This window comes from Astatotilapia calliptera, chromosome 16 (assembly GCF_964374335.1).
Source record: "Astatotilapia calliptera chromosome 16, fAstCal68.1, whole genome shotgun sequence".
Lineage (NCBI taxonomy): Eukaryota > Metazoa > Chordata > Actinopteri > Cichliformes > Cichlidae > Astatotilapia > Astatotilapia calliptera.
Window position 1 is genome coordinate 16,480,667 of NC_137437.1, and position 26,701 is coordinate 16,507,367.

Consider the following 26,701-nt stretch of genomic DNA (forward strand, 5'->3'; position numbering starts at 1 on the left):
TAATTTCAGGATTAACTCTGTGTTTCCTGCACATTTAAGGTGGTTCACTTCTTAAAGGAGGAGTGTCTCCATGGAAACCTATGCTGTGACCATAACCTGCTCTGAAGCCGGTTGTAGTTTTAAGATTAGAGATCCGCTGGTATGAAATCACCCTACTGACCAATCAGCTCTCTGGAAAATAATTTAAAGTATTATCGCTCTATAAATACACGATGTCAAAATAGAGCATTTATTTGTGTTTGCTGACATCAAATTTGCCCAGATTCTGGATTTTGTTCCGCTTTAAACAACAAATGCATAAAGATTTAATATATATATATATATATATATATATATATATATATTATAATCCCTAAAAGAATAACGCGACTTTACGATGGAGTTGTAATTTCAACAATATTGAATTCTATTAACCTCTTTCCCCGTGCTTCTAACTTCTTATAATATAGTTTTATCTCTCTGAAGTCAGTCGCACCGCTTGTGATTGGTCAGATTCTGCTAACGCCACCCCTTTCATGTGAACGCGCAGGGAAACCCAGGGTTAATAATCTATCGAGTTGATCGTGTGGCCGCTCATTGATTTGATTTGTGCAGGTTACAGGTAAGTTGATTCAGATAATGTGAAGATATCACCGAATGTGGCGAGCTAGCTTCGTTGTCCAGGACCCAGATGCTGGACTTTTGGGAGAGGACTGTTGTTCCATTGTTGTTTCATAGAGGATAAGTTGCTCGACAGCCCCGGGTCTTCTTTGTTGTATTCGTCATCATTATTTTTCATAATGCTCCAGATGTTTTCATTTGGTGAAAGGTCTGAACTGCAGGCCAGTTCAGCACGTGGACTCTTCTACTGTGAAGCCATGCTTGTTGTATAGATGCTGTATGAAGTTTAGCATTGTCTTGCTGAAATATGCAAGGCCTTCCCTGAAGTGGAGGGGGACATGTGCTCATCTGATCACAGAACAGTTTTCCACTTTGGCTCGGTCCATTTTGAACGATCTTTGGCTCAGTGAAAACAGCAGCATTTCTAGATCACGTTCACGCACTTTCTTTACACGATGGAGCTTTTGTGGTTGGTACAGTGAACTGCATTCACAGAAAGTTATTTCCATGTCTGCTTTTAATGCATTTCAAAGACCCAAACATCACGGGCATCCACTACAGATTTTCATACAGAACTTTCTCCAGATTCTCTAATTTATTATTTTTTTTTTTTTTGACGATGCACGGTAGCAGCACTGTGAACAGCAATGATGCCAGAAACGTAGTATATATTCTTCATGCCACAATATATTTTAGGAGAGTGGCAGTTTTTGTGATTTTAAATCAAACAATCATTATGCGGTTGAAGCCCGGACCTTTAAATTCATTTAAATTAGGAATGCCCCATTTTCAGAGGCCTAAAATCTGTATCGATGTAAAATTACAGATTAAAAACACGTTAATTTGAAAATTAAGAAGTTATATACATGAAAGTTCTCAGAAATGGCTTCTTTGTAACAGTCAAAACCACATAAGCGTGAAACTGAAAGCCCACTGCTAAACCCTGCTGTGTGAGAGACTTCTTTGTATGTTTGGATAGTAACGGTAGAAAATATAGATACATTTTGAAGTAAAAACAGTTCTATAAAAAGCATCCTGCGATCGCTGAACATTCATTGTAAGAAGCGTCCACGCTGCATGCTATTGGACATAAATGCTCAGGGGCAAGACCAATCACTGTGCGCTGATTGGCGGATAGGGCCCTGTTAATAAAGCGCAGAGAACTCAGGTGTCCATCTGACAGCTGCAAGGGTTCATGTCCGGCACACAGGTGAGTGCACTGCCCTTTTCGTGTTGCTCAATATGAATGGCTTTAAACACAGCAGAGATTCAGTACTCTGGTGCACAGCTGTGGAAAGACTGGTTTTGTTCTTATTTCCAGGCTTTCCTGAACTCACTTGTGCGTTATCAGGAAAAACAGAGCCCAAGTTTACCTGCTGAGATGTTACGACGTTATTACAACGTTGTTTTTTTATGCTAGTCGTGAGCTATTGTTATGTCGGGAGAAAATATGAACACATTTAACTATATTTGACACTATTTTGACACTATTGACACTATTAAATTTAAAGGCCTTTTATCTATTAATTGTCTAGCTTGTAATTCCCAAAAACTGAAGTTGTATAATGTGAAACGAGGAATGGCTATCACTTTTTAAATTATTAAATAAATCGATTTGTTGTTTACTGAAGCAAATGCCAATCAGGGAGAATGTGTATCATAATTTTTCCAATTCGTATTCATGTTTTGATTTTGATTCTGGAGCAAAAATGTGCTTTTGCTTGTTAGCCAGATGTCTAAAGCACTGCACTGTGGACAGTGTTGGGAAGGTTACTTTTGAAATGTATTCCACTACAGATTACAGAATACATGCCCGAAAATGTATTTTGTATTCCGTTACGTTACTCAATGAGAGTAACGTATTCTGAATACTTTGGATTACTTAATATATTATCATGCTTTTTACAACTGCATGAATGTACTATTGCTGTGTGATTTATTACTATTACTAAAGGTCCGCGCCTTGTAGTAAAGGGACCTCTGGCTAATAAGTCGGTTCTGTTGGTCTCATAGCCGAAAAATAGCTTTATTTTGTTGTGTGAGTCAACTTTGCTAGCGAGAGACAGAGAGAGGCAAGGCAAGGCAAGGCAAGTTTATTTGTATAGCACAATTCAACAACAAGGTGATTCAAAGTGCTTTACAGAGACATTAGAAACAAGAACAAATAAAAAGCATGATTTAAAATTGATTAAAACAAGCAAATAAACTAACTAACTAATTAACAAACAAACAAACAAACAAACAACAGTATATAAAATCAAAACAGATAAAATCAGAACAGTAGATAAAATCAGTAGTTAAATGTAAGTTTTGAAATTTAAGCTTAAAGTGTGGATTTGGTGCTTTATTCAAATGCAGCTGAGAACAGGTGAGTCTTCAACCTGGATTTAAATAAACTGAGTGTTTCAGCTGATCTGAGGCTTTCTGGGAGTTTGTTCCAGATATAAGGAGCATAAAAGCTGAATGCAGCTTCTCCGTGTCTGGTTCTGACTCTGGGAACTGATAAAAGACCGGATCCAGATGACCTGAGGGATCTGGATGGTTCATACTGGGTCAGGAGGTCATTGATGTATTTTGGTCCTAAACCATTCAGAGCTTTATAGGCCAGCATCAGAACTTTAAAGTCTATCCTCTGACGGACAGGCAGCCAGTGTAAAGACCTCAGAGCTGGACTGATGTGGTCCACTTTTTTGGTCTTAGTGAGGACTCGAGCAGCAGAGTTCTGAATGAGCTGTAGTTGTCTGACTTTTTAGGTAGACCTGTAAAGATGCTGTTACAGTAATCAAGCCTACTAAAGATGAATGCATGGACTAGTTTTTCCAGGTCCTGTTGAGACATCAGATCTTTTATCCTTGATATATTCTTGAGGTGATAGTAAGCTGATTTTGTTATTGTCTTGATGTGTTTTTCTAAGTTTAGGTCTGCATCCATCACTACACCCAAATTTCTCGCCTGGTTTGTGGTTTTTAGATGTATGGATTGAAGTTCTCTGGTGACCTGTAATCGTTTTTCTTTGGCGCCAAAGACTATTACCTCAGTTTTGTTTTTGTTTAGCTGGAGAAAATTGTGGCACAACCAGTCATTAATTTCCTCAATGCAGAGGGTTGAAAGGCTGCTCCAACGGAACTTATTGTTTCGGAGGAAAACAGGAACACAGTGTACAATTGAGTCTTAATAGCTTACTTACAACTGGGCTCGTCAGGCACTCTTCTTGGATGCAGCGGTTATTATTATATTTACATGCTTCCAGCTCCCGTTTCTACTCGATGACAGCTCGTACTTTTCTACTTCTTTTTTCTCCGTCCTCACGCTCAAAGACACATAACGGGTATGGCAGTCCATTCTCCCTGGAGCACGGACTACATTGCCCATGAGGCTACATTCTTTAGGGCTATACATGTAGCATTCTGTAGCTTAGCACAACAACAACAACAACAAAAAGGCGCTCTCTCACCCAGGAAACACACAGTGGCAGAGAGCGTCACCCTGTTACCATGGCAACCATAACGCTGCCGCCTGGAGCAAAACCCAAACAGTCCTGACCCGTGACAATATGAATCAGGAAAATACCGCCGTGTAATCCATTTATTTCAACAAAGTAACTATATTCTAAATACCACCTTTTTAAATGGTAACTGTAATGGAATACAGTTACTCATATTTTGTATTTTAAATACATAACGGCGGTACATGTATTCTGTTACTCCCCAACACTGACTGTGGCGCTGTGATATAAATGAGCAAAAAGTATAAAAACCGATTAAACACTAGAAAATTATGTAGGATCCCCCCCCCCCCCCCCATATAAATAAATTGTACCAGACACATATTTTGTGCGGGTCAGTGCTACTGCCTCACAGCAACACAGCTTAGGTTCAAGCCTGCTTGCATGCTTGGGCCTGTCTGTGTGACGTGTATGTGGCCAGACTGTACCAGTGTGGGTTTTCTCCCACTGTCCAAAGACAAAGTTGGATAAATGGAATGTGGAGACAGAGACAGAAGAAGCAACAAATTCTTAAAATTATAATTGGAGGATATCAACCCAACTGTTTAATGCTAGTTGTCTTTGAATTAATGCATGGTTAGATAAAATAAAAAAATACAGCTTGATGATAATATATGTCTCATCCCACTGCAGCCATGCCCTCTGTTTCTGGTGCTGCATCCTTGGAAGAAGTTCCTTCTCCTTGCACATCTGCAGCTAACCCAACAAATGCAGAAGTCACTTGTGCTACAGCAGCTGTGAACAGTTGTGACAGGTTATCTGCTGATGGTGAAGATAAGGATGAATCATTCACTGAGAGTCAGCTGGAGAACACAGACGAGACTCCTGATGAGACGAAGTGGATCCGTCCTGATTTGCCCAGCAGATGTACTTGGAAGCTGGGCGCGCCCATGTCAGAGTCGCCTCATAGCCACTCAGCATGGTAAGAGTCTGGAGAAATAAAGAGGTCGCTGTGTCTTTAAATAAAACTAGTGACTCTGTCTACTTACTTTTTGCAGCAGAGTTGAGTCACCAGCAATATTTAATTCTGATTTGACAAACAGATGTCACACATACACTGATGTGTCACTTTATTAGGTACACTTGTTCAACTGCTGGTTAATGCAAATATGTAAACCGCCAATCACATGGCAGCAACTCAGTGCATGTAAACACGATCTAGATGACCTGCTTAAGATCAAACAAAGCATCAGAATGAGGGAAAATGGTAATGTTTTTCCACCACATTCAGACGGCAGGGTTAGAATTTGATGTAAACAACATGAAAACATGGCTCCATCTTGCCATGTATCACATGTATCAGTGGTTCTGGCACTTTGTGTTGGTGGATTAGTGTACACTTTTTTTTACACTTTTCCCTCTTTAGTGTTTGTAAAGCTCAGATGATCTCAGCTCACAGGTCATCACATCTCAATCCAAAAGAAAATCTTTGTGAGGTGATCGAATTGTGTGATAGTATCATGTCGACATGGGTCAAAATCTCTGAGGAATGTTTCCCGGGTTGGTTTTCAAGCCAGTTTTGAAAACCAACCCAGTGCTTGCAAGGTGTACCTCACAAATTGCCCAGTGAGTGTATGATGTGATGATATTTCTGACAATTCCACTAATTTTGGTTAAACTCTCATCAGATACATGAAATCCTGTATGGTATCTCCTAGTGTGTGTTATCTCTTACATTACAGCACCAAGCCCTCTGACATCCTCTCCAGCATCCTTGAGAAAATTGGACACACACCTCTGGTTCGCTTGAACAAAATCCCCAAAGAGTTTGGGCTCAAGTGTGATATCTGTGAGTAAAAGATGTGACAAATTATGTAAAAGTAAGAAGATGATTTAAAAAAAAGACTTATTTTTGCTTACGGTTTTGCAAAATCTTTATTATTATTCTGCATTCAAGCAAATAAGTCTAATTGAAAGTTTGCTTGTAAAAGCAGAGGCTTGAATATTACACAACAGGGTAAGCTAATTAAATAAATAAGTAAAAAAGAAAGGAAAAGGAAACTTAGAGAAAGGTTCACATTTTTCATGCTTTAAGTTTTAGTACTATACAAAACAGATTTAAACAGAATTAACCTTTTAGAATATAAAACATGACATTAACCTTGATAAATAAATAACATGATCCTTAACCTGACTGCTATCCATGTACTTGTACTGCAAAGCTACAACTTTAATCCAAAAGATATGGGTTTATGGATATTTATGGATGTGAAATGTTAAGTTTTCTCTCTGAATAGTCCCCTTCGCTCACCCCAAAATGACGTTGATATGTCCTTGCAAGAAAATGAGCAGGAGTGCAGTCTTCTTATTTTCAGGATAGAAGATGCTTTAAATGTCCTAACAGCAGCTTTATTGTTCTCCCTCCTAAGCAGCGAGAAAGCTGATAAGTTTACTGTGTTTAGTGGGGTGAAAAAAACCTCTGCTTGGATGAGACTGTAGTTGAGCAGCAGCAGATTACAGAGTGACATCTCACCTGGCTTACCATATTTGTGTAAAAGAATGTCTTTTAGGGGATATGTTGTTAAGTTGATGCATCCGAGTGGAAGAGGTGCCGTTGTTTAAGCTAGGGCTGTTGAACCCACTGTGTCCCTCTTGGCTTCCTGCTCAGCTGTTAAAAAGGGAGCGTTGAAGTATCATGTAGCTGGTGGCCTTATGTTTTTTCACTGTGCAACTGTTGTTTTCTTGTATGAGGGGGCAGCTCGCTCCCCTGGATGGAGAGGTGAGACTGAAAGACTCTTTGTTCTGTCATCCAACAGAGTAAAAAGAAAACCTTTGCAAATAAAATGCAGCTCTAAACTTGAGAAATAATAGAGTTTATATTTGTTCCGGTACCTTAACAACATGTTGTTGCTGATGCAGTAGCTGGCAGGCATGTCATTATCCCTGTGTTGCTATGAGTTTGCAAAAGAGCAGATCCAGATCTCACACTCCACAAATTGAATTTCCTAATTCCTTCAAACACAGTCAGTCAGGATTACAGAGGGAGATCTGACATGAACTGTTCTCTGTGGAAATAAAAGACGTGGACTGGCATAGACACGCACTTTCAGCAGGACAAATAAAAGCAAAGTAAAAACTAGATTCTCGTGGGAACCAGAATCTAGTTACAGATGACCGAAGCATGCTTTTCATACTTGTTAACCTTTTAGCGGGTGATTGGGGAGCCATCTAAGTTTAGAGTTATATATAGAGGTTTTATTTCAAAAGCTTTAAGATGTTTCCTCTCAAATTACCAACCATAGATGGGTCGTCAGTGACCTGGTAAAGGTTAATAGATTAACTATTATTCTTCTCTCTGCACTGGTTCAGTCCTAGTTATTTACAATGCATATTAAATTTGTCACGCATTATCTAATGCAAACCTTTTGGATTAACTTTGAACACTCCCTGATGCAATATATCTTTTTTTGTTTTTAATGGGTGACTGTGTTTAGTGGCCAAGTGTGAGTTCTTCAATGCAGGAGGCAGTGTGAAAGACAGGATCGCCCTGCGCATGGTGGAGGACGCCGAGAGAGCCGGGGTCCTTAAACCAGGAGACACCATCATCGAGCCCACCTCTGGAAACACGGGTACATCAGTTTGAGCGAATGAGCTGACGGCTGTATTATAACTATATAATGAAGGAAAAAGGTCATTTAAATAAATCTTGCTCTTTGTGCAGGTATTGGCCTCGCCCTCATAGCTGCAGTAAAAGGCTACCATTGCATCATTGTGATGCCTGAGAAGATGAGCATGGAGAAGGTAAGTAGCTCTGTTTCTTCTTTTCAATGTGAGGAATGTATTGAAGTCTCATCCTCTCCTGTGTCCTAGGTGCATGTCCTGCAAGCTCTCGGGGCAGAAATTGTCCGCACACCCACAGCTGCAGCTTTTGATTCACCAGAGTCTCATATACGTACGGCCTGGCGTCTGAAGAACGAGATCCCCAACTCGCACATCCTTGACCAGTATCGCAATGCAAGCAACCCCCTGGCTCACTACGACACCACGGCTGAGGAGATACTGGGGCAGTGTGATGGTTCGAGCTGATAGAAACTCTGATTTTTGATGCATCTTCTAGCTTGAAGTTGAATTTTTTCAAGAAATGACCCCCCACACCATTAAACCACCACCACCTTAAACCATTAACACAAGATGATCTTATCTTTTATGCCAAATTTTGACCTTACCCTTCGAATGTGGCAGCAGAAGTTTCCCATTCACTCCTGTCAGTGACACCCAGTGTGGTCTTCTGCTGCTGTAGCACAAGATTTGTCTTGTGCAAACAGAGATGATCTTTTGCAGACCTTAGTTGTAACAAGTGATGATTTGCCTACAATTTCATGGTGTGTATTTTATATTTCCTGGAACTTAGATCTATACGTCAAACTGACATGAATGAAGGAAGGCGTAAATAGTTTTTCCTGTAACTGCGAATCCTCATGGAACAGGTGTTTATTTGAATCCCAAAAATATATGTTTTTTGTAGTTTGGAAAAGAAAATGTGTTTCTGTTTTTAGGTAAATTGGATATGTTGGTGGCCGGAGCCGGCACGGGCGGCACACTCACTGGTGTTGCTCGAAAGTTAAAGGAAAGATGTCCAAATGTCAAGGCGAGATTCCCAACCCACTTATCTAGAATCTGAAATAAAAGTTTTGTTTTACTGAAATTTATATTAATCAGTGAAGCAATCCGTATATTGGCAGCTCCAACCCTGCACCGTTTGCAGCCTCTTTCCTCAGTTCTCATCTCTGTTTTTTTAGATAGTCGGTGTGGATCCTGAAGGCTCTGTTCTGGTTGGCTCAGAGGAGAAAAGTGAAAAGGTTCCATTTGAAGTGGAAGGTATTGGATATGACTTCATCCCCACAGTACTGGACAGATCTGTGAGTATTTTTGTTAACGTGCACATTTGTAAAGTGAGTATTTTTGCTAAACGCCCGTCTCTGTTGAATCTGCACAGATTGTGGATGTCTGGTACAAATCAACCGACACAGAAACGTTCCTTATGTCCCGCAAACTGATCAGAGAGGAGGGTCTTTTGTGCGGTAAGTTCATATCAGTGAGTTGTGGTATGTTATGAGCAACCTCAGTTTGCTCTAAATGATCGATTTGCCTGTTTTGCTGAAGGTGGCAGCTCTGGCTCAGCGATGGCAGCAGCTGTGAAGATGGCTCAGCAGCTGGAGGAGGGGCAGCGCTGCGTGGTCATCCTGCCTGACTCTGTCCGCAACTACATGTACGAGACACAATGGCAGATACACTTTGAATCCAGTGAGAGTCTGGAGTGCTCACAGGCCTTCATGCCTTCAAAAATACAGTTGTGGGCAGACGTTTACATGCACTCATCATGCCCATGAACATCAATACTTTTTAAATAGGGGTGACGTTAGGACTTTTCAATGGTCATTTCACAAGTTTGCTATTTCCATTCCAAAACCAGTTTGGATGTGTGTTTGTGTCCTGCTGGAACACCTTAATGTGTCCAGGTTTTATCAGGTCAAGTTTATCTAGCTGTTAATTTGATGTAAAGTTTCAGAATTTAGAGGTAGTTTTCCTTCTTCATTATTTGTGCATCCATACACACTACTGGGCGCAAAACACCCTTGAGCATGAACAGATGCTATAATCTTCTTTGTTGTGAATGCCTCCGCTTTATTCCTACAAATACACCTCTTGTTACTGGCCGAATAGCTCAGTTTTTGTCCCTTCTGATCATAAAACGTTGCTTCAGAAGGCATTTGGCTTGTCTATGTGGGGCAGCTGCTCTTTTCCGTTGAACTTGAAGCTGCTGATTTTGGGCCAGGGGCTGGTACGTATACTTTTGATCCTGCGTGGATTAGAGAGAAAATGTATTAAAATTTCTGCTTCCATTCTTGTTTTTTTTAGATGATTAAAGATGTATGCTTTATAATCTTTCCCCATTTAAAAAGAACATTTTAATGAAATCTTTAAAAGCCAGTGAATGAACATATGTACCAAATTTAACCACAGACCATCCAATAGTTTTTAGCTTTGTCCTCAAAAATGTGTAAATGTGTGTAGAAATGATACAGTCCATTGAACAGTTTAGAGATCTTCATGGTTTCAAAGAGTTGGACTCTCTTCCTCTGAGCTATGTCTGGCTAAAAGCAGTAATCATGTGGCTCCCACCAGCCATTAGTTAGACAAGAATTTAACATAAAAGCACTTTCTTTTGAAACCCTTTGTGTGGATGTTTTTCCCATTATTAAGGACAGAACAGCAGTGACAGGAAATGAGAGAGAAAGAGACACATGTGTTTCAACTAGGATGCTTTCTTTCTTTCTTTTATTTTTACAGCCATTTCCTATCCCTAAAATAACCAATAAATCCCACAATAAAGCTGTCAGCATTAAAAAAAGAAAAACTGACGTAAAGCAGTGATGCAGCTGATAAATAACAGATTGTCTAGAGTCAGATGTGTTTTAGGTGGAACCCTGGCTGAACTTTAGCACACTTCTTCAAACTCACCCGTATCTTCCCGCAGGTCAAAGTTCCTGAGGGATCAGTGGATGTGTGAGAAAGGCTTCCTCTGCTTGGACGCTCAAATGGACCCAAAACCCTGGTAAAAAACAACAAAAATCCGCAAATCAGCTATAGCTTATACCCCTCAGAGGAGGTATGACGGGGCAGGTTGGTGTTAAAACCTCTGTTTTTCCGTCTTGCAGGTGGTGGAACCGGACTGTTCAGAGTCTACACCTGTCTGCCCCCCTCACCATCACACATTCTGTGTCCTGCCAGAAAACCATTGAGATCCTAAAGGAGAACTCACTGGGTCAGGCACCAGTCGTCACTGAGTCAGGGTATGTCTCTTCTTCTCAATATCAGGTTAGTATTATAAATGCTCTGTTTGGATATGACCTTGTATAAACAGGAAGAGGACAGGAACTTCCAGCATAAACACAAACAGTGGTCTCCATGGAGATTTCAGGGAAACAGATCTCATCCTCTGTATCGTCATCTTCGCTCGTGCAGAGCAGCTAAATGCTCGGCAGATGTTCCACAGGTCGTAGTTTGATCTCAGGATTTCACAATGAAACGTGGCTCTGTTCTCGAGTTGATGGTGGAAATTGAATTTCGGGATGACATCACAGTGTCAGGAAGAGATTCTAACACTTTGTCTGTGACCTTTGTCTTGTCTGATCTTTTTGTCTTATTTTCATCTTTATATAACTACCCAACTGAAATATTTTTAAACATAAATAATATGAACATGTGAAGCTTGTATTTCCCACAGCTTTTAAAACCTCAGTGATTATTTATGTTTTTATTAACACTTCCAGCAGTGTTGCTCACTTGTAGTCAGAGATGTTAAACTTTGCAGGGATGTAGTTTAAAGATGTGTGTGGGCAGCTGGACGTCTGATGGGTATATACACATACATTACAACTCTGTCCCTCCAGTGTAAATCCCCATGTGAGGTAGCTTTATTTGAGTGTGTAACCATATAAGTTGGATCTCGTCTCAAGATAAACTCTAGTTAAAAACTATATTGATTAATCGTCCAGTTTGGTTACCCATTTTTTAATCTTGACATTTGGTTGAAATAAGCAGACAGAGACATGATGGGTTAGTCTTCTCGTCACCTGAGTCTGATGGGAGTTTGTGGGTTTTGTGTATTTCCACAGGGCCATCCTGGGAATGGTGACTCTGGAAACCATTCTGTCCTCTCTGTTGGCGGGGAAGGTTGAACTTTCAGCGGCTGTCAGCGCGGTGCTCCTCAAAGCCTTCAAACAGGTCAGTCAGAGAATGCAGAGCTCTTCATGGCGACCTTTGATGACATAATGAACGTTTTTACACGCTTGTTTAATCTTCCTCCACTTGTGCTTTCAGGTGCACCTGACAGACGACCTGGGGAAGCTTTCCCATATCCTCAAAACTGATAACTTTGCCCTGGTGGTTCACAATCAAACGCAATGTGAGAAAATCCATTTCCTAAATAGTGTTTATGCAGGACATTTATGTGCAGATCATTATTATAATGAGCTGTTTATTGCATGGTTGATAAATGTCATTCACAAAGCTTCATTTTGGTTGTGACACCCAAAGACACTGATTTACAATCACACATTTGCATTCTCCTGGATCATGTTCACATATGGCTCTTTCTTTCCATCATTGAGCTAAAACCTGTATTTGTGGACGACATGGGAAACTTTGTTCATGAGCCTGTGCAGTAAACAAACCACAACAGTCTTCTGTGTTTAACAGGAGTTTTGTGTCTCTGTGCAGACGGGGTCGATGGGTCGGCCCTCCAGAGGGAGATTTTATTTGCTGTCGTGACAGCGATTGACCTTCTCTCCTACATCACCACACACGAGGGGCAGGACTGCAACCATCAAAGTCAGGCAGTGTAACCCAGTGACTGTGTCCTGTTTAACGTGGATTTTACTTCCTGTTCATTGAGGGACAGCAAACGATCACCTGTAGTGTCACTGAAATAATCATAATAATAATGATGATGATAATAATAATAGAGCTCCAGAGAGGACAGAGAAGTTGTAAAGCACTATTCAGAGCTATCTTTGTTCTTTTTTTTAACACTGTGCATCTTGTAATGAGTGAAAAATCTCCAGTTAAAGGGCAGCTTAGTTTTTTTTTGGAGGGACGTTACCATCATCTTTCTGGAACTGACTCTTTTCTCTTACAATACAGTAAAAATATTTCTATTCTTTCTTTTTTTCCTGCCACACATAATGTCTTTTTTAAGTGTGGTGCCTTTGTGTTTAGTGTTTTTTCTTTTTTTGTACATGTTTTTATCAATTTGCTTTATTTGCTCCGTGTAAGTCACTTAGCATTAGCCAAGAAGTTAGTTTATACATTTAAAAACTAGCAAACCAACATAACCTAAATTTGACTAAGAGAAGCCTACGTTGATAAAATAGTTTATTATGTTGTATAAATGAATATAGATACAATTATGTCCAGAAGTATGATATAAACAGAGGCATATTTTGTTTCTTCTGTGTACCTCACAATGCAAAGCATATAACATCATGACAATGTTATTGGTCAGTTGCAATGTTGATCATGGACCAATATTATGATGATGATGCAGAAACGGCACCAATAGGAGATATCAGATGTTGTTGGTGTTGTGCCAAAAAAGCCAAACAATGATTTCTGCTGTTCTCGTGTGCTTTTATGTCTAATATTTACTTACGTTGTAATTAGACTGTAGTGAACGGGGTTTATTATGTGGTTATATAGAAAATAAAGAAATAACCTGTTTTGCAAACATTTTATGACTCTGCCTTCTTGCAACTGCAGTATAATCAATCTAGTTCTTTTTGGTCTCTCAGCGTGTTCACAGAAATTGGATTTTTTAATTTTATTTCAGCTGCCCTCATGGCCGGATCACTCTTGAATAAAAACATTTTTAATGTTGGTGAGACATTAAAATTAAAAGGAAATATAACAGTGAATACACAAAAAATTGTTATCGCTGAGTCAAAATGACTTGATATTATATGTTTGGCATATCTTAGATGCCAGCAATCATTTATAACTGTTTAAATTCCAACAATCATCTTTATGGCAAATATTGGAAATCAGTTTTTGACACACTACCAGCACACAGGTTTGTGTCTTTCTGCAGACAGGGAGTGCAAATGGTATGTTTTAATCTGATTCAATTTATCTTGAATTTCTAAACAGCGGAGGAAGATCTATTCGTTCATGTGTATGGAGGTGGGCGTCACTCCATGCCTTTCTGTGAATGTTATTGCACACCACTCCTTTAACTGCAGTTAGTAGGAATTCAGCATTTCAGTACACAGTTAGAGAAACATGTTGATTCCTGTTTTTATCTCCAGGCTGCGGTTATGCTGAAACTAGGACTCACCTGTGTGCTATCAGCAGAAAGCAGAGTTCACTTGTTACAATGTTATTACAATGTAGCCCACTAGCAGCAACTCTCTGTGTGTCTTATTTTACATTCTGATTTAGAACTCCAGCTCTTAGGTTAATTTGTGTATTACTGAAGTTTGGATTCCCCTAGGGCATATACTGAAATTCTATTGGAGGGAGGAAACAAGTCCCGCCCACTCCGGTTGAACCTGAATGCAACAACACAGGAGTGGGAAAAAAAGCCTGTTGTTTCTTCTTCTTGTTGTTTAGGAATGAAAGTAAAAGTGATTGTGGTACCAGCTTGATAATGTCCAACTACTTTCTCATGGTCTTGGTGAGTAAATGTTTTAGTAAGTTTTTAGCTAAGCTGATTTAGCTAACTGTATCAGCCAGCGAGAGTTGGGTGTGGTTTCCTCACCTGGGTCATCCTTAAAATGCAGAAGTACATCTGTGCTGTGTACTTTTAGTACTTTTATGTTGTTGTTTTTTTAAGTTGTCAGTGTTTTCAGTAGTGCAGTATATGATTTAATTCACAAAATAAAGTATGTAATCATATTCCATGGTTTACAAAGTGAATGAAATTGTCATTATATTTATTATGAAGATTAAGCAGAAATGTTGGGTCCCTATAGCCACAGATGACTGTAACATTGTGACTGTATATATTAATGGTTTTATTATTATGCGGGCTGGGCGTTCTTGGAAGTCTTTTGAAACTGGAGTCGGAATATGTATTTCTTCTTTAGGCTGTGTGTCAGGCAGGACTAAGGTCCTAAACGTAGGACTCAGGAACAAGGCTACGATGCAAGAGAGACAAAGGGCAGGGATAATATATATATACACACAGAGGGTAATGAGGGAACAGACACACAAAGAGAGAAGGAACAGAGGAAAAATGAAATAAACAAACCTAGCAACTCAGGCAAGTAGGAGACAAAAGGCACAGAACACAGGATCATATCAAGCACAAGGAAAGTAAGCGTAACCCCACAACCAGAAAGCTGAAAAACAGCACAGAATAAAGGATCATACTACTACTGCGGTCTGGCCGGGGCCTGTCTGTGTGAAGTTTGTGAGGCCAGACTGTGTCTGTGTGGGTTTCCTTTCACTGATTAGACGTGCTTGCTAGGATAATTGATGCTTCTAAATTGTAGGTGGGGGTGTTATAGTGTGCGGTTGTCTTTTTCTCTGTGTTGGCCACGTAATGGACCAGCGACCTGTGTCGGCCAGTGGCAGCCAAAACAATGTGTGGGTGGACACAGAAGGAGCAACATATTCTTAAAATTATGTCTGGAGGACATCAATCAAACTGTGTCATGCAAATTGGCTTTAAATTAATTTAAGGTTAGATAAAATAATGTGTAGCTTATTTATTGAGTTCAATTCCACCATCAGGCCTGGGTCTTTCTGTGTGGAGTTTGCATGTTCTCACTGTGTTTGTGTGGGTTCTCTCCGGGTACTCCAGCTTCCTCCCAAATTCCAGAGACATGCAATTAGTAGGGATTAACTGGAAACTCTAAGTTGCCTGCATATGTGAATGTGAGTGTGAATGCTTGTCTGTGTCTATGTCTTAGCCCTGCGACAGGCTGGCGACCTGTGCGTGTACCCTGCCTCTCCCCTAAGACAGCTGGGATAGGTTAAAGTGCAGCTTTTTCTGATACAAGTCATTGATGAATGAGTCAAATTAAGTGGCCACTAAAACAAAAGGTCTTGCCAACTTGTCAGTAACTTTTGAAAGCTTGATGTAAATGTGGTGTAATATGTGTCCCATCTTGCTGCAGATGAACCATGCCCACTGATTTTGGTACAAAGTCCTTGGAAGAAGTTCCTTCTCCTTGCACATTTGCAGCTAACCCAACAAATGCAGAAGTCACTTGTGCTAAAGCATCTTCAAGTGTGTGTCAGGCTACAGCAGCTGTGAACAGTGGTGACAGGTTACCTGCTGATGATGAAGATAAGGATGAATCATTCACTGAGACTCAGCTGGAGAACACAGACGAGACTCCTGATGAGACGAAGTGGATCCGTCCTGATTTGCCCAGGAGATGTACTTGGAAGCTGGGCGCGCCCATGTCAGAGTCGCCTCATAGCCACTCAGCACGGTAAGAGTCTGGAAAAAATAAAGAGGTTGCTGTGTAGAGGAGAGAATGCTCTGAGCTTAAGCTCAGTCTTTAAATAATGAAACTCTATTACAGCTGTAAAATAATGTTGATTCACAAACAGATGTCACACATACACTCATGGGCAAACATATAAATAGTCAACCAGACAGCAACAACTCAATGCATGTAGAGATGATCAAGATGATCAAGATGATCAAGATGACCTGCTGAAGTTCAAACTGAGCACCAGAATGAAGAACGGTGACTTAATTGACTCAGAACTATCAGAAACTGCTGATCTACTCAGATTTTCTCACACAATCATCTCTGTGCTTTACTGAAAACGGTCAAACAAAGACAATAATATCCAGTTCTCTGGGGGGGAAATGCCTTGTTGATGACAGAAGTTAGAGGGAAAAGACTTGTTACAACTAAGTTATCAACATATCAAACCTAAAACAGATGGGCTACAGCAGCAGGCCACACTGGATGCCTCTCCTGACAGCTAAAAACCAGAAACTGAGGCTACAGTTCACAGGGACAACTGGACAATAGAAGGTTGGAAAAACTTCACCTGATCTGAATTTGGCATAATCAACATAAAAGCATGGATCCATCCTGCCTTGTGTCAGTGGTTCAGACTGCTGGTGGTATAATAATTTGGGGGGTATCTTCTTGGCTCACTTTGGGTTCCTTAGTATAAACTGAGCATCATTTAAACCCCACAGCCTCCCTGAGTACTGTTACTGACCATGTCCATCACTTTATGACCACAGTGTACCCATCTTCTGATGCCTGCTTCTAGCAGGATAGGACACCGTGCTGCAACGCGCAAATCAACTCAAACTGGTTTCTTGAACATGATGATGAGTCCACTCCACTCAAATGGCCTCCAGTCACCAGATCTCAATCCAGTAGAGCATCTTTGGGATTTGGTGGAACGTCAGGCACCTGGTCTGCAGCACCAAATGGGTCATGTCACCCATTTGATGCCATAAAGAATTAAGGCATTTCTGAAAGAAAAAAGGGCGTTAAACCCAATGATAAAAACGTGTACCTAACAAATTGGCCAGTTAGAGCATGTTGTAGTGATACTTCTGATACGGTATTTCTGGTATTTTGAAATTAAATTCTCACGAGATGTAATGAACATGACATGCTGTATGGTATCTCCAAGATGGTAATGACTGTTAATTGTGTGTTATCTCGTACATTACAGCACCAAGCCCTCTGGCATCCTCTCCAGCATCCTTGAGAAAATTGGACACACACCTCTGGTTCGCTTGAACAACATCCCAAAAGAGTTTGGGCTCAAGTGTGATATCTGTGAGTATGAATGTAAAATGTGACACACCCACACATGCCTGGATATCAGTACAAGCAGAATCCATAAGCTTCTCTGCACACAATCACTTTGACTATTTTTACTTTCAGTTTCTGCAAAATCTTCCAAATAAACATTAGAATGATTATTATGCATTTCGTGCAGATTCATTATGTGAATGAATCTGCACGAAACTTCGCTTGTTTAAATGGGAGAAGTAAACAGCAGGGCCTTGAATGACTGTGGCACAGCCGTAGAACAAGCAAAATAGCTGAGAAGGGAGCGTTGAAGTATCATGTTTCCTACTGTGAGACTGTTGTTGTTTTGTATGAGGAGGCAGCTCGTTCCCTGGATGGAGAGGTGAGACTGAAAGACTTTCTTTCTCTGTTGGATGAAAGAACAAAAACACCTGTAAATTAAATTGAGCTGGAAAGCTGAAAACTGTTTGCGCCACCTGTGTTTCACACTGGCGGCCCATCTCAAAATCCAGGTTCTTTGATCTTTTCAAACCTACGTTGATGATCCGAACGCAATGTGCCAAACACATTTAGCTTTTCCAAGATGAGAGTATAAATTCTCTATAGGCTCCTCTTGTTCATGCGTTTCTTTTATCTGTTTATTTATTCATTTCTGTTAGTTTAATTTCAGTTTTTACACATTATCTGTGTAGTATGACAGTATTCTTTTTAACGGGTGACTGTGTTTAGTGGCCAAGTGTGAGTTCTTCAATCCAGGAGGCAGTGGGAAAGACAGGATCGCCCTGCGCATGGTGGAGGACGCCGAGAGAGCCGGGGTCCTTAAACCAGGAGACACCATCATCGAGCCCACCTCTGGAAACACGGGTACATCAGTGTGAATGAACAAATGGGTTGAAGGCTCAGTGTTTGATACGGTTTAACATAAACCAAACTGAAGTGCAGTATTGTAGCTCCATGATGAAGGAAAAAGGTCATTTAAATAATTCTTGCTCTTTGTGCAGGTATTGGCCTCGCCCTCATAGCTGCAGTAAAAGGCTACCATTGCATCATTGTGATGCCTGAGAAGATGAGCATGGAGAAGGTAAGTAGCCCTGTTTCTTCTTCTTCTTCTTTTCAGTGGGAGGAATGCATTGAAGTTTCATCCTCTCCTGTGTCCTAGGTGCATGTCCTGAGAGCTCTCGGGGCAGAAATTGTCCGCACACCCACAGCTGCAGCTTTTGATTCACCAGAGTCTCATATACGTACGGCCTGGCGTCTGAAGAACGAGATCCCCAACTCGCACATCCTCAACCAGTATGGCAATTCAAGCAACCCCCTGGCTCACTACGACACCACGGCTGAGGAGATACTGGAGCAGTGTGATGGTTCGAGCTGATAGAAACTCTGATTTTTGATGCATCTTCTAGCTTGAGTCTAATTTTTGCTGTACATGTTTAATTCAACAACTGATTTTGAGGGTAATGAAAAGAAACACATGGCTCTGCCACTAAGTCTTTTCTTTCTCTCATTGAAGTAGAAAGTCTGAGCCTGGCTCTGAGGAGCAGCGTTAATTTTGTTCTCAACAACCATATTTTTTTTCCTGATGAAAACAAGAACGAGAAAAGACAATAACCAAATAAAAACGAACGCACAAAAAAAGTGTCAAAATTATGTTTTGACACTTTCATCAACAAAAAACAAAGTATAATGAGAATTTCTGGAGACATGAGGTGGGACGAGTTTGGAAGTGATCCAATCAGAAGTAATCTTTTTGTGCACTGAGGTTAGACTTGCACATTTGATCTGCCCATGGAGGCGTGTGAAACAGCACATTTAACTCCCGTTCCCACTGTTTCTCATGAAAACATGACAAAATGTCGACGGTTGGGAGGAGACGAACAGTAAACCTATGGACAGATTCCACATTATTTGCACAAATGTATTAAATTACTTTTAATCATACAAGAAACATGCCTGAAACACTGAGCTGTATATCAAACTGCACGAATATATGAAGGCATATAGCTTGTCCTCTTTGTTAAACCTTGAAAATTCCTCTAATCGTTCATATTAGCTTATTAGGCATGAATGTGAAATTATATTATTATTAAAAAAAAACTTTTTTACAGCTTGAAAAAGAAAATGTGTTTTTGTTTTAGGTCAGTTGGATATGTTGGTGGCTGGAGTCAGCACAGGCGGCACGCTCACTGGTGTTGCTCGAAAGTTAAAGGAAAGATGTCCAAATGTCAAAGTGAGCACCACACAACCTATCAGTCCACAGTCTTTAATGAATGGTTTTTATTTACTGTATTCTTCTTCTTATTATTTCTGACTCACACTGATGCATATCCATCAGTGAAGCAATGCATGTATTGGCAGCTCCATCAAACATTACTTGATAACTGTTTAACCCTGCAGTGTTTGCACTTACCCAATTCCTCATGTCTGTTTTTAGGTAGTCGGTGTGGATCCTGAAGGCTCTGTTCTGGAAGGCTCAGAAGGGAAGAATAAAAAGTTTCCATTTGAAGTGGAGGGAATCGGCCTTGACTTCATCCCCACAGTACTGGACAGATCTGTGAGTATTTTTGTTAACGTGCACATTTGTAAAGTGAGTATTTTTGCTAAACGCCCGTCTCTGTTGAATCTGCACAGATTGTGGATGTCTGGTACAAATCAACCGACACAGAAACGTTCCTTATGTCCCGCAAACTGATCAGAGAGGAGGGTCTTTTGTGCGGTAAGTTCATATCAGTGAGTTGTGGTATGTTATGAGCAACCTGAGTTTGCTCTAAATGATCGATTTGCCTGTTTTGCTGAAGGTGGCAGCTCTGGCTCAGCGATGGCAGCAGCTGTGAAGATGGCTCAGCAGCTGGAGGAGGGGCAGCGCTGCGTGGTCATCCTGCCTGACTCTGTCCGCAACTACATGTACGAGACACAATGGCAGATACACTTTGAATCCAGTGAGAGTCTGGAGTGCTCACAGGCCTTCATGCCTTCAAAAATACAGTTGTGGGCAGACGTTTACATGCACTCATCATGCCCATGAACATCAATACTTTTTAAATAGGGGTGACGTTAGGATTTTTCAATGGTCATTTCACAAGTTTGCTATTTCCATTCCAAAACCAGTTTGGATGTGTGTTTGTGTCCTGCTGGAACACCTTAATGTGTCCAGGTTTTATCAGGTCAAGTTTATCTAGCTGTTAATTTGATGTAAAGTTTCAGAATTTAGAGGTAGTTTTCCTTCTTCATTATTTGTGCATCCATACACACTACTGGGCGCAAAACACCCTTGAGCATGAACAGATGCTATAATCTTCTTTGTTGTGAAAGCCTCCGCTTTATTCCTACAAATACACCTCTTGTTACTGGCCGAATAGCTCAGTTTTTGTCCCTTCTGATCATAAAACGTTGCTTCAGAAGGCATTTGGCTTGTCTATGTGGGGCAGCTGCTCTTTTCCGTTGAACTTGAAGCTGCTGATTTTGGGCCAGGGGCTGGTACGTATACTTTTGATCCTGCGTGGATTAGAGAGAAAATGTATTAAAATTTCTGCTTCCATTCTTGTTTTTTTTTTAGATGATTAAAGATGTATGCTTTATAATCTTTCCCCATTTAAAAAGAACATTTTAATGAAATCTTTAAAAGCCAGTGAATGAACATATGTACCAAATTTAACCACAGACCATCCAATAGTTTTTAGCTTTGTCCTCAAAAATGTGTAAATGTGTGTAGAAATGATACAGTCCACTGAACAGTTTAGAGATCTTCATGGTTTCAAAGAGTTGGACTCTCTTCCTCTGAGCTATGTCTGGCTAAAAGCAGTAATCATGTGGCTCCCACCAGCCATTAGTTAGACAAGAATTTAACATAAAAGCACTTTCTTTTGAAACCCTTTGTGTGGATGTTTTTCCCATTATTAAGGACAGAACAGCAGTGACAGGAAATGAGAGAGGAAGAGACACATGTAACTGTAAATGTTACACGATGTGTCTTTATAAAGTCGGCGCCAATAAAATATTCAAGTTTCCAAAGTCCAAAGACTTTAATTCCAGTTTTTCTATTTGCTTTAAGGACTGACATAATGAAAAAAGCAAAATACAGCAGAGGCTGATGGGAATGCCAATTTGTTTTTATGGTATTTGAGGATTTAACAAAATGTTTTTGAAAAAACTTTGGCCTCAATCTCATGGTGCTGGATTTAAAATAAGGGCCTAAGGCATGAATGTGTGCACCAAATTTAACAGTACACGAGCCAATAATTGTTAAGCTAACTTATAAAACATTTCAACCGATGTTACTGCTTTTAAACATGCTAAAGAAAAATCAGTAACCTCTGCAGTTAGACATCAGTACACAAACACACTTTCTTTTTTATGTGGATTTTTTTCTACAAGACAAAGGTGAGAGAAAATGAGAGATGGCTTTCAGCTGTTATGTTTTTTCATTTTTATTTTTTACAGCCACGTGTCTTTCCTGTCCATAACTGAAATGCTGCAACCATTACAAAACAGATTTTCTAGAGTCAGACATGTTTTAGGTGGAAGTCTGACCAAACCTCAGCACACTTCTTCAAACTCACCGATTTTTACCTGCAGGTCAAAGTTCCTGACGAATCAGTGGATGTGTGAGAAAGGCTTCCTCTGCTTGGACGCTCAAATGGACCCAAAACCCTGGTAAAAAACACCATAATAACAAAACACCTCGAATCAGCTATAGCTTATACCCCTCAGAGGAGGTATGACGGGGCAGGTTGGTGTTAAAACCTCTGTTTTTCCGTCTTGCAGGTGGTGGAACCGGACTGTTCAGAGTCTACACCTGTCTGCCCCCCTCACTGTCACATATTCTGTGTCCTGCCAGAAAACCATTGAGATCCTAAAGGAGAACTCACTGGATCAGGCACCAGTCGTCACTGAGTCAGGGTATGTCTCTTCTTCTCAATATCAGGTTAGTATTATAAATGCCAGGCCTGAGGCTTCCTGAGCCTTGGTCCCTGTGGGACATGGGACAAGTTCCTGCCTTCCTGTGAATGTTGGTACTTGGCAGTTCTTGGTTGCCTGGGGTCCTGTCCTTGACTTGTGCCAGGATGACTGCCCTCTAGTGGACTTAACTACTCATTGCCTCTGGTCAATTGATTCAGCTTGCTAAGATGTGTATTGTAGTTTAAAGACGTGTGTGGGCAGTTGGACGTCTGATGGGTATATACACATACATTACAACCCTGTCCCTCCAGTGTAAATCCCCATGTGAGGTATCCTTATTTGAGTGTGTAACCATATAAGTTGGATCTCGTCTCAAGATAAACTCTAGTTAAAAACTATATTGATTAATCGTCCAGTTTGGTTACCCATTTTTTAATCTTGACATTTGGTTGAAATAAGCAGACAGAGACATGATGGGTTAGTCTTCTCGTCACCTGAGTCTGATGGGAGTTTGTGGGTTTTGTGTATTTCCACAGGGCCATCCTGGGAATGGTGACTCTGGAAACCATTCTGTCCTCTCTGTTGGCGGGGAAGGTTGAACTTTCAGCTGCTGTCAGCGCGGTGCTCCTCAAAGCCTTCAAACAGGTCAGTCAGAGAGTGCAGAGCTCTTCATGGCGACCTTTGATGACATAATGAACATTTTTACACGCTTGTTTAATCTTCCTCCACTTGTGCTTTCAGGTGCACCTGACAGACGACCTGGGGAAGCTTTCCCATATCCTCAAAACTGATAACTTTGCCCTGGTGGTTCACAATCAAACGCAATGTGAGAAAATTAATTTCCTAAATAGTGTTTATGCAGGACATTTATGTGCAGATCATTTTTATAATGAGCTGTTTATTGCATGGTTGATAAATGTCATTCACAAAGCTGCGAGGGCTCCACTTTTTTGACTGACTAATGGACCAAAACCAAAGATGTGTTAGGTATGGCTGTGTGCAGGCAGGAATAGGACCCAAGGTGCAGACTCTGGAGACAGACGTGAACTCAAAAAGGCTTTAATTTAAGACTCAAAATATAACATGACTGAAAAAACTCAAAACAAACTTAAACTAGAAAAATGACAAAACACACAGCAAAGTAAACGGTAGATCGCGACACGGACACAGAGAAACACAGGGCTTAAATACACAGAGGGAGCAATCAGGGAATGGGTAACAGGAGGGAAACACAGCTGGGGCAAATCAGAACTGACGAGACCAAAGAAGCATAAACTGAACACACTGAGAAAAGACAGAGACCTTCAAAGTAAAACAGGAAACACATAACACAGACTGAACAAAGACACAGGCTCATAAGCAGGCACTACAAAGGGAACAGAGACGTGGGAACAGGGCAGACACAAACACTGACTGAACACGGGGATATAGGAACTTAAGATACACATAGACGCGAACTAGACAAGGGGATGCAGGTGATAGGGGAGACAGAGCAACTAAAGACGACAGAGACATAAGCCATAAGACGGAACTCAAAGAAACCAAAAACTAGACAGTATAAATAATATCGTAAACTCAAAAACCCTGGGTCGACGACCCAGGCATCCTAACAAGATGTTGAATTACAGTCACACAAAAGAGACCCAGAGGCTGGATTAATCAACTGTTAAATGAGTGAATTATTACTCCCCCCCCTAAAAAAAGCTGATATTTTATTCACAATAGAACTGATTTTAAATTTGATGTCTGAATGAAGTTGGGACACGGCCGTGTTCGACACTGTGTAACATTGTATTATTATTGTAACGGTGTGTCTCAGTTTAAAGATCTGATATATTTTCTATATTGTAAATAAAATACGTGTTTATGAGATTAGCAGATCTGTGTCCATCAGCAGTTTTGTGTCTCTGTGCAGACGGGGTCGATGGGTCGGCCCTCCAGAGGGAGATTTTATTTGCCGTCGTGACATCGATTGACCTTCTCTCCTACATCACCACACACGAGGGGCAGGACTGCAACCATCAAAGTCAGGCAGTGTAACCCAGTGACTGTGTCCTGTTTAAGGTGGATTTTACTCTCTTCTCACTGAGACACAGCAAACAATCACCTACAGTGTCACCGAAATTATAAGATATACAGTCGCAGAGAGGACAGAGAAGTTGTAATTATATTTATAGCTGTTGTTGTTGTTGTTTTTTGGGATTTGTTGACAGTTGAAGCAAAATAGAAAATAACATTATCTTTTTTTAACTTTAATCCTGTCAGTGTTGTTACAAGTAATCTGAGTGTATTCACCTTGCAGCTTTAAATGCTGTATGAGGGACTTTACCATCATCTTTCTGGAGCTTTTTGACTCTTTTCTCCGACTTGTGCGAAATGAATGTGTTCCCTTCACCGTCAATAATGCAGCGACCGGCTTAGGTCTGATATCTACATTTAATCTTTGAATGGTGGAAAGCAGGCCTACAGTCTCATTTCTTACAGAATAGTTCAGTGTTTATATTCTTTGCATTTTACTCCTACTATTAAAGACTTGAGCCATACGGAAAGTGTGGGGCCTTACAGATTCTGGTTTGTTTTGCTTTTCTGTGACATGTTTTTATTAATTTGCTGTATTTCCTCTTAGCTAGCAGGTACCTAGAAACCTTCAAACCAGGTACCTGCAAAACAGAAAGTGATGATAAATTCAGCTCACTGTTTTACTTACTTACTTGTTAAGCTTAGTTATAAGCTTGTTGCACCAAAAATGCTTTTGCAGTGTAATTAAAGTGAATAGAGCTTCAAGGTTGTCCAACTTTTCTCTTTAACTAAGTTTACGGCACAGCTCATAAAACAGGGTTTGTGATCTGGTGTTGCTGCTTTCTACATTTTACTTCATTTAAAGGAGGAAACAACCTCAGTTTAACGTTTCAAACTTTTTTTTTCGTTTTGGCTAAATTGTCACTTGTGGCGTTGTTATTGAGGGTAAGGGCTTGCATTTCAAGCTTACATTAAATACTGTGAGGACACCTGATTATCTGTTTGTCAAGTTGCACCGTGGGAAATGTAGGCATCATGCAGTGAAAAGACAAAAGGTATCGGCTTCTTCTGCAGAGATACTTTGAGGCCTTTTCCGCTGTTTATACAGCGCTTATTTTATTAATTATTTTTTTCATTTGCTGCTCAAACATTAGTTCAAATGTCTTAGAACAAAGTAGAAAAGGGACAATGTCAGATTTTGTTTTATTCATTTTCTTATTTTTTAAAGTCCCTCTTGTGCTCCAAAACATGTTTGAGGATGTTTCTATTCTACTGCTTAATCTGACACTAGATTTCATTTTTGTCTATAGTCGATTTAAATAGAAGACATGCATAAATGCTGGCATGTGCTTTTTTTTTAATTGAGCATTTCTCTCACTTCTGTGCATAAACCTAATTTTACTCACTGCTCTGCGTTGAAGTGTAATGACTCACTAAACCACAGGGAGGGAGTATTGGCACAGGTAGACCAGCTGTGCAGCTCTCTGTATATTCAGTTCCTCCTGGACACACACAGATTGTAGGAGCGTCATCCTTCTGACCTTCAGCCAGTAATGTCAATAATTCAAGGTGTAACAAGGTGTAACTTAATGCCCTGCCTTGGATTTAATAAACTATCTTGACAACAATTAAAGCTGAGACCAAATGGCAGCTTTTTAAAATTGTTTTTATTGTATTTAATTGTTATTTTTGTTTTGAAATCTTTTATTGTACATAGATAAAAGTGCAAAAAGACCCAAATAAGAAGGAAATGACATGAAAGTCATGTCTGAATGCTGATTTAAAACAAAAAGATGCAAAAGTGGATAAAGGAACATGCCGTATTTAAACTTTCTACTTATTGTTGACTTTTTTTTTTTCTGCAAAGCTTTTATTTTTCTCAGCCGTGTTTTTTCCAGCAGCGAGTCTGGTCAAAGAGAAATGTGCTGAAAGTCTGCTGCTTCCTTCCTTCATTCTCACCTGTCGTTGTCAAGGAGCACATCACATTTAAAAAGCAACACACTGTGATGTATCTGTCATGTCACTGCACCATTATTTCCTGTCTTGTAAAAGACTTCGTTTTTAAACTAACAAGGTGACCCTCACATCAAAATGACCATTAACACCATCACTCTAAAGAGCCAAACTAGTCATTGCACAACCAATATCAGAGCAGATGGAAACCCACTGTCACACTCTCCCTGACTGTCCTCTGCACATCACAGCCTCGCCTGATCTGTCATCACCAGCAGGCAGAGGCAGTATCCCATGATGACGCTGGTCTCTTTCACACCAGGCTGTATCCATGTGCTTACACGTTGATTTCCAGAAACTCCAACTGGATTAAGTGACCCCCTGAGTGTAGAAAAGCCTTCTAAAGCAGCTATAACAATATTTTGTAGGTTAAAATGACATGGAAAGTGGTTTTTCATGGTAAAAGACACATAATTTAAAC

At 40.3% G+C, this 26,701-nt stretch overlaps 2 protein-coding genes across 3 annotated transcripts; both read left to right on the forward strand.

Moving 5' to 3' along the window:
- Positions 1-492: 492 nt before the first annotated feature.
- On the forward strand, positions 493-13,336 carry LOC113008357 (cystathionine beta-synthase-like). 2 transcript variants are annotated; one of them, XR_013902348.1, is made up of 15 exons: positions 493-601; positions 4,739-5,027; positions 5,788-5,894; positions 7,540-7,674; positions 7,767-7,846; positions 7,916-8,120; positions 8,602-8,693; positions 8,845-8,964; positions 9,042-9,126; positions 9,209-9,314; positions 10,584-10,661; positions 10,765-10,924; positions 11,725-11,833; positions 11,930-12,014; positions 12,329-13,336. XR_013902348.1 is itself a non-coding variant. In XM_026145718.2 (15 exons), exons 2-15 carry the CDS (start codon positions 4,741-4,743, stop codon positions 12,451-12,453), a joined length of 1,749 nt encoding a protein of 582 aa, XP_026001503.1. In that variant the 5' UTR covers positions 493-601; positions 4,739-4,740; the 3' UTR covers positions 12,454-13,336. The 2 variants fall into 2 exon arrangements, 1 of the variants encoding a protein (XP_026001503.1); XM_026145718.2 differs by having other exon boundaries at positions 10,765-10,899.
- Positions 13,337-14,137: 801 nt separating this feature from the next.
- On the forward strand, positions 14,138-25,032 carry LOC113008172 (cystathionine beta-synthase-like). Its single transcript, XM_026145409.2, has 15 exons — positions 14,138-14,279; positions 15,727-16,047; positions 17,267-17,373; positions 18,079-18,213; positions 18,351-18,430; positions 18,509-18,713; positions 19,488-19,579; positions 19,784-19,903; positions 19,981-20,065; positions 20,148-20,253; positions 21,925-22,002; positions 22,114-22,248; positions 22,785-22,893; positions 22,990-23,074; positions 24,164-25,032. Exons 2-15 carry the CDS (start codon positions 15,734-15,736, stop codon positions 24,286-24,288), a joined length of 1,776 nt encoding a protein of 591 aa, XP_026001194.2. The 5' UTR covers positions 14,138-14,279; positions 15,727-15,733; the 3' UTR covers positions 24,289-25,032.
- The last annotated feature ends 1,669 nt before the right edge of the window (positions 25,033-26,701 follow it).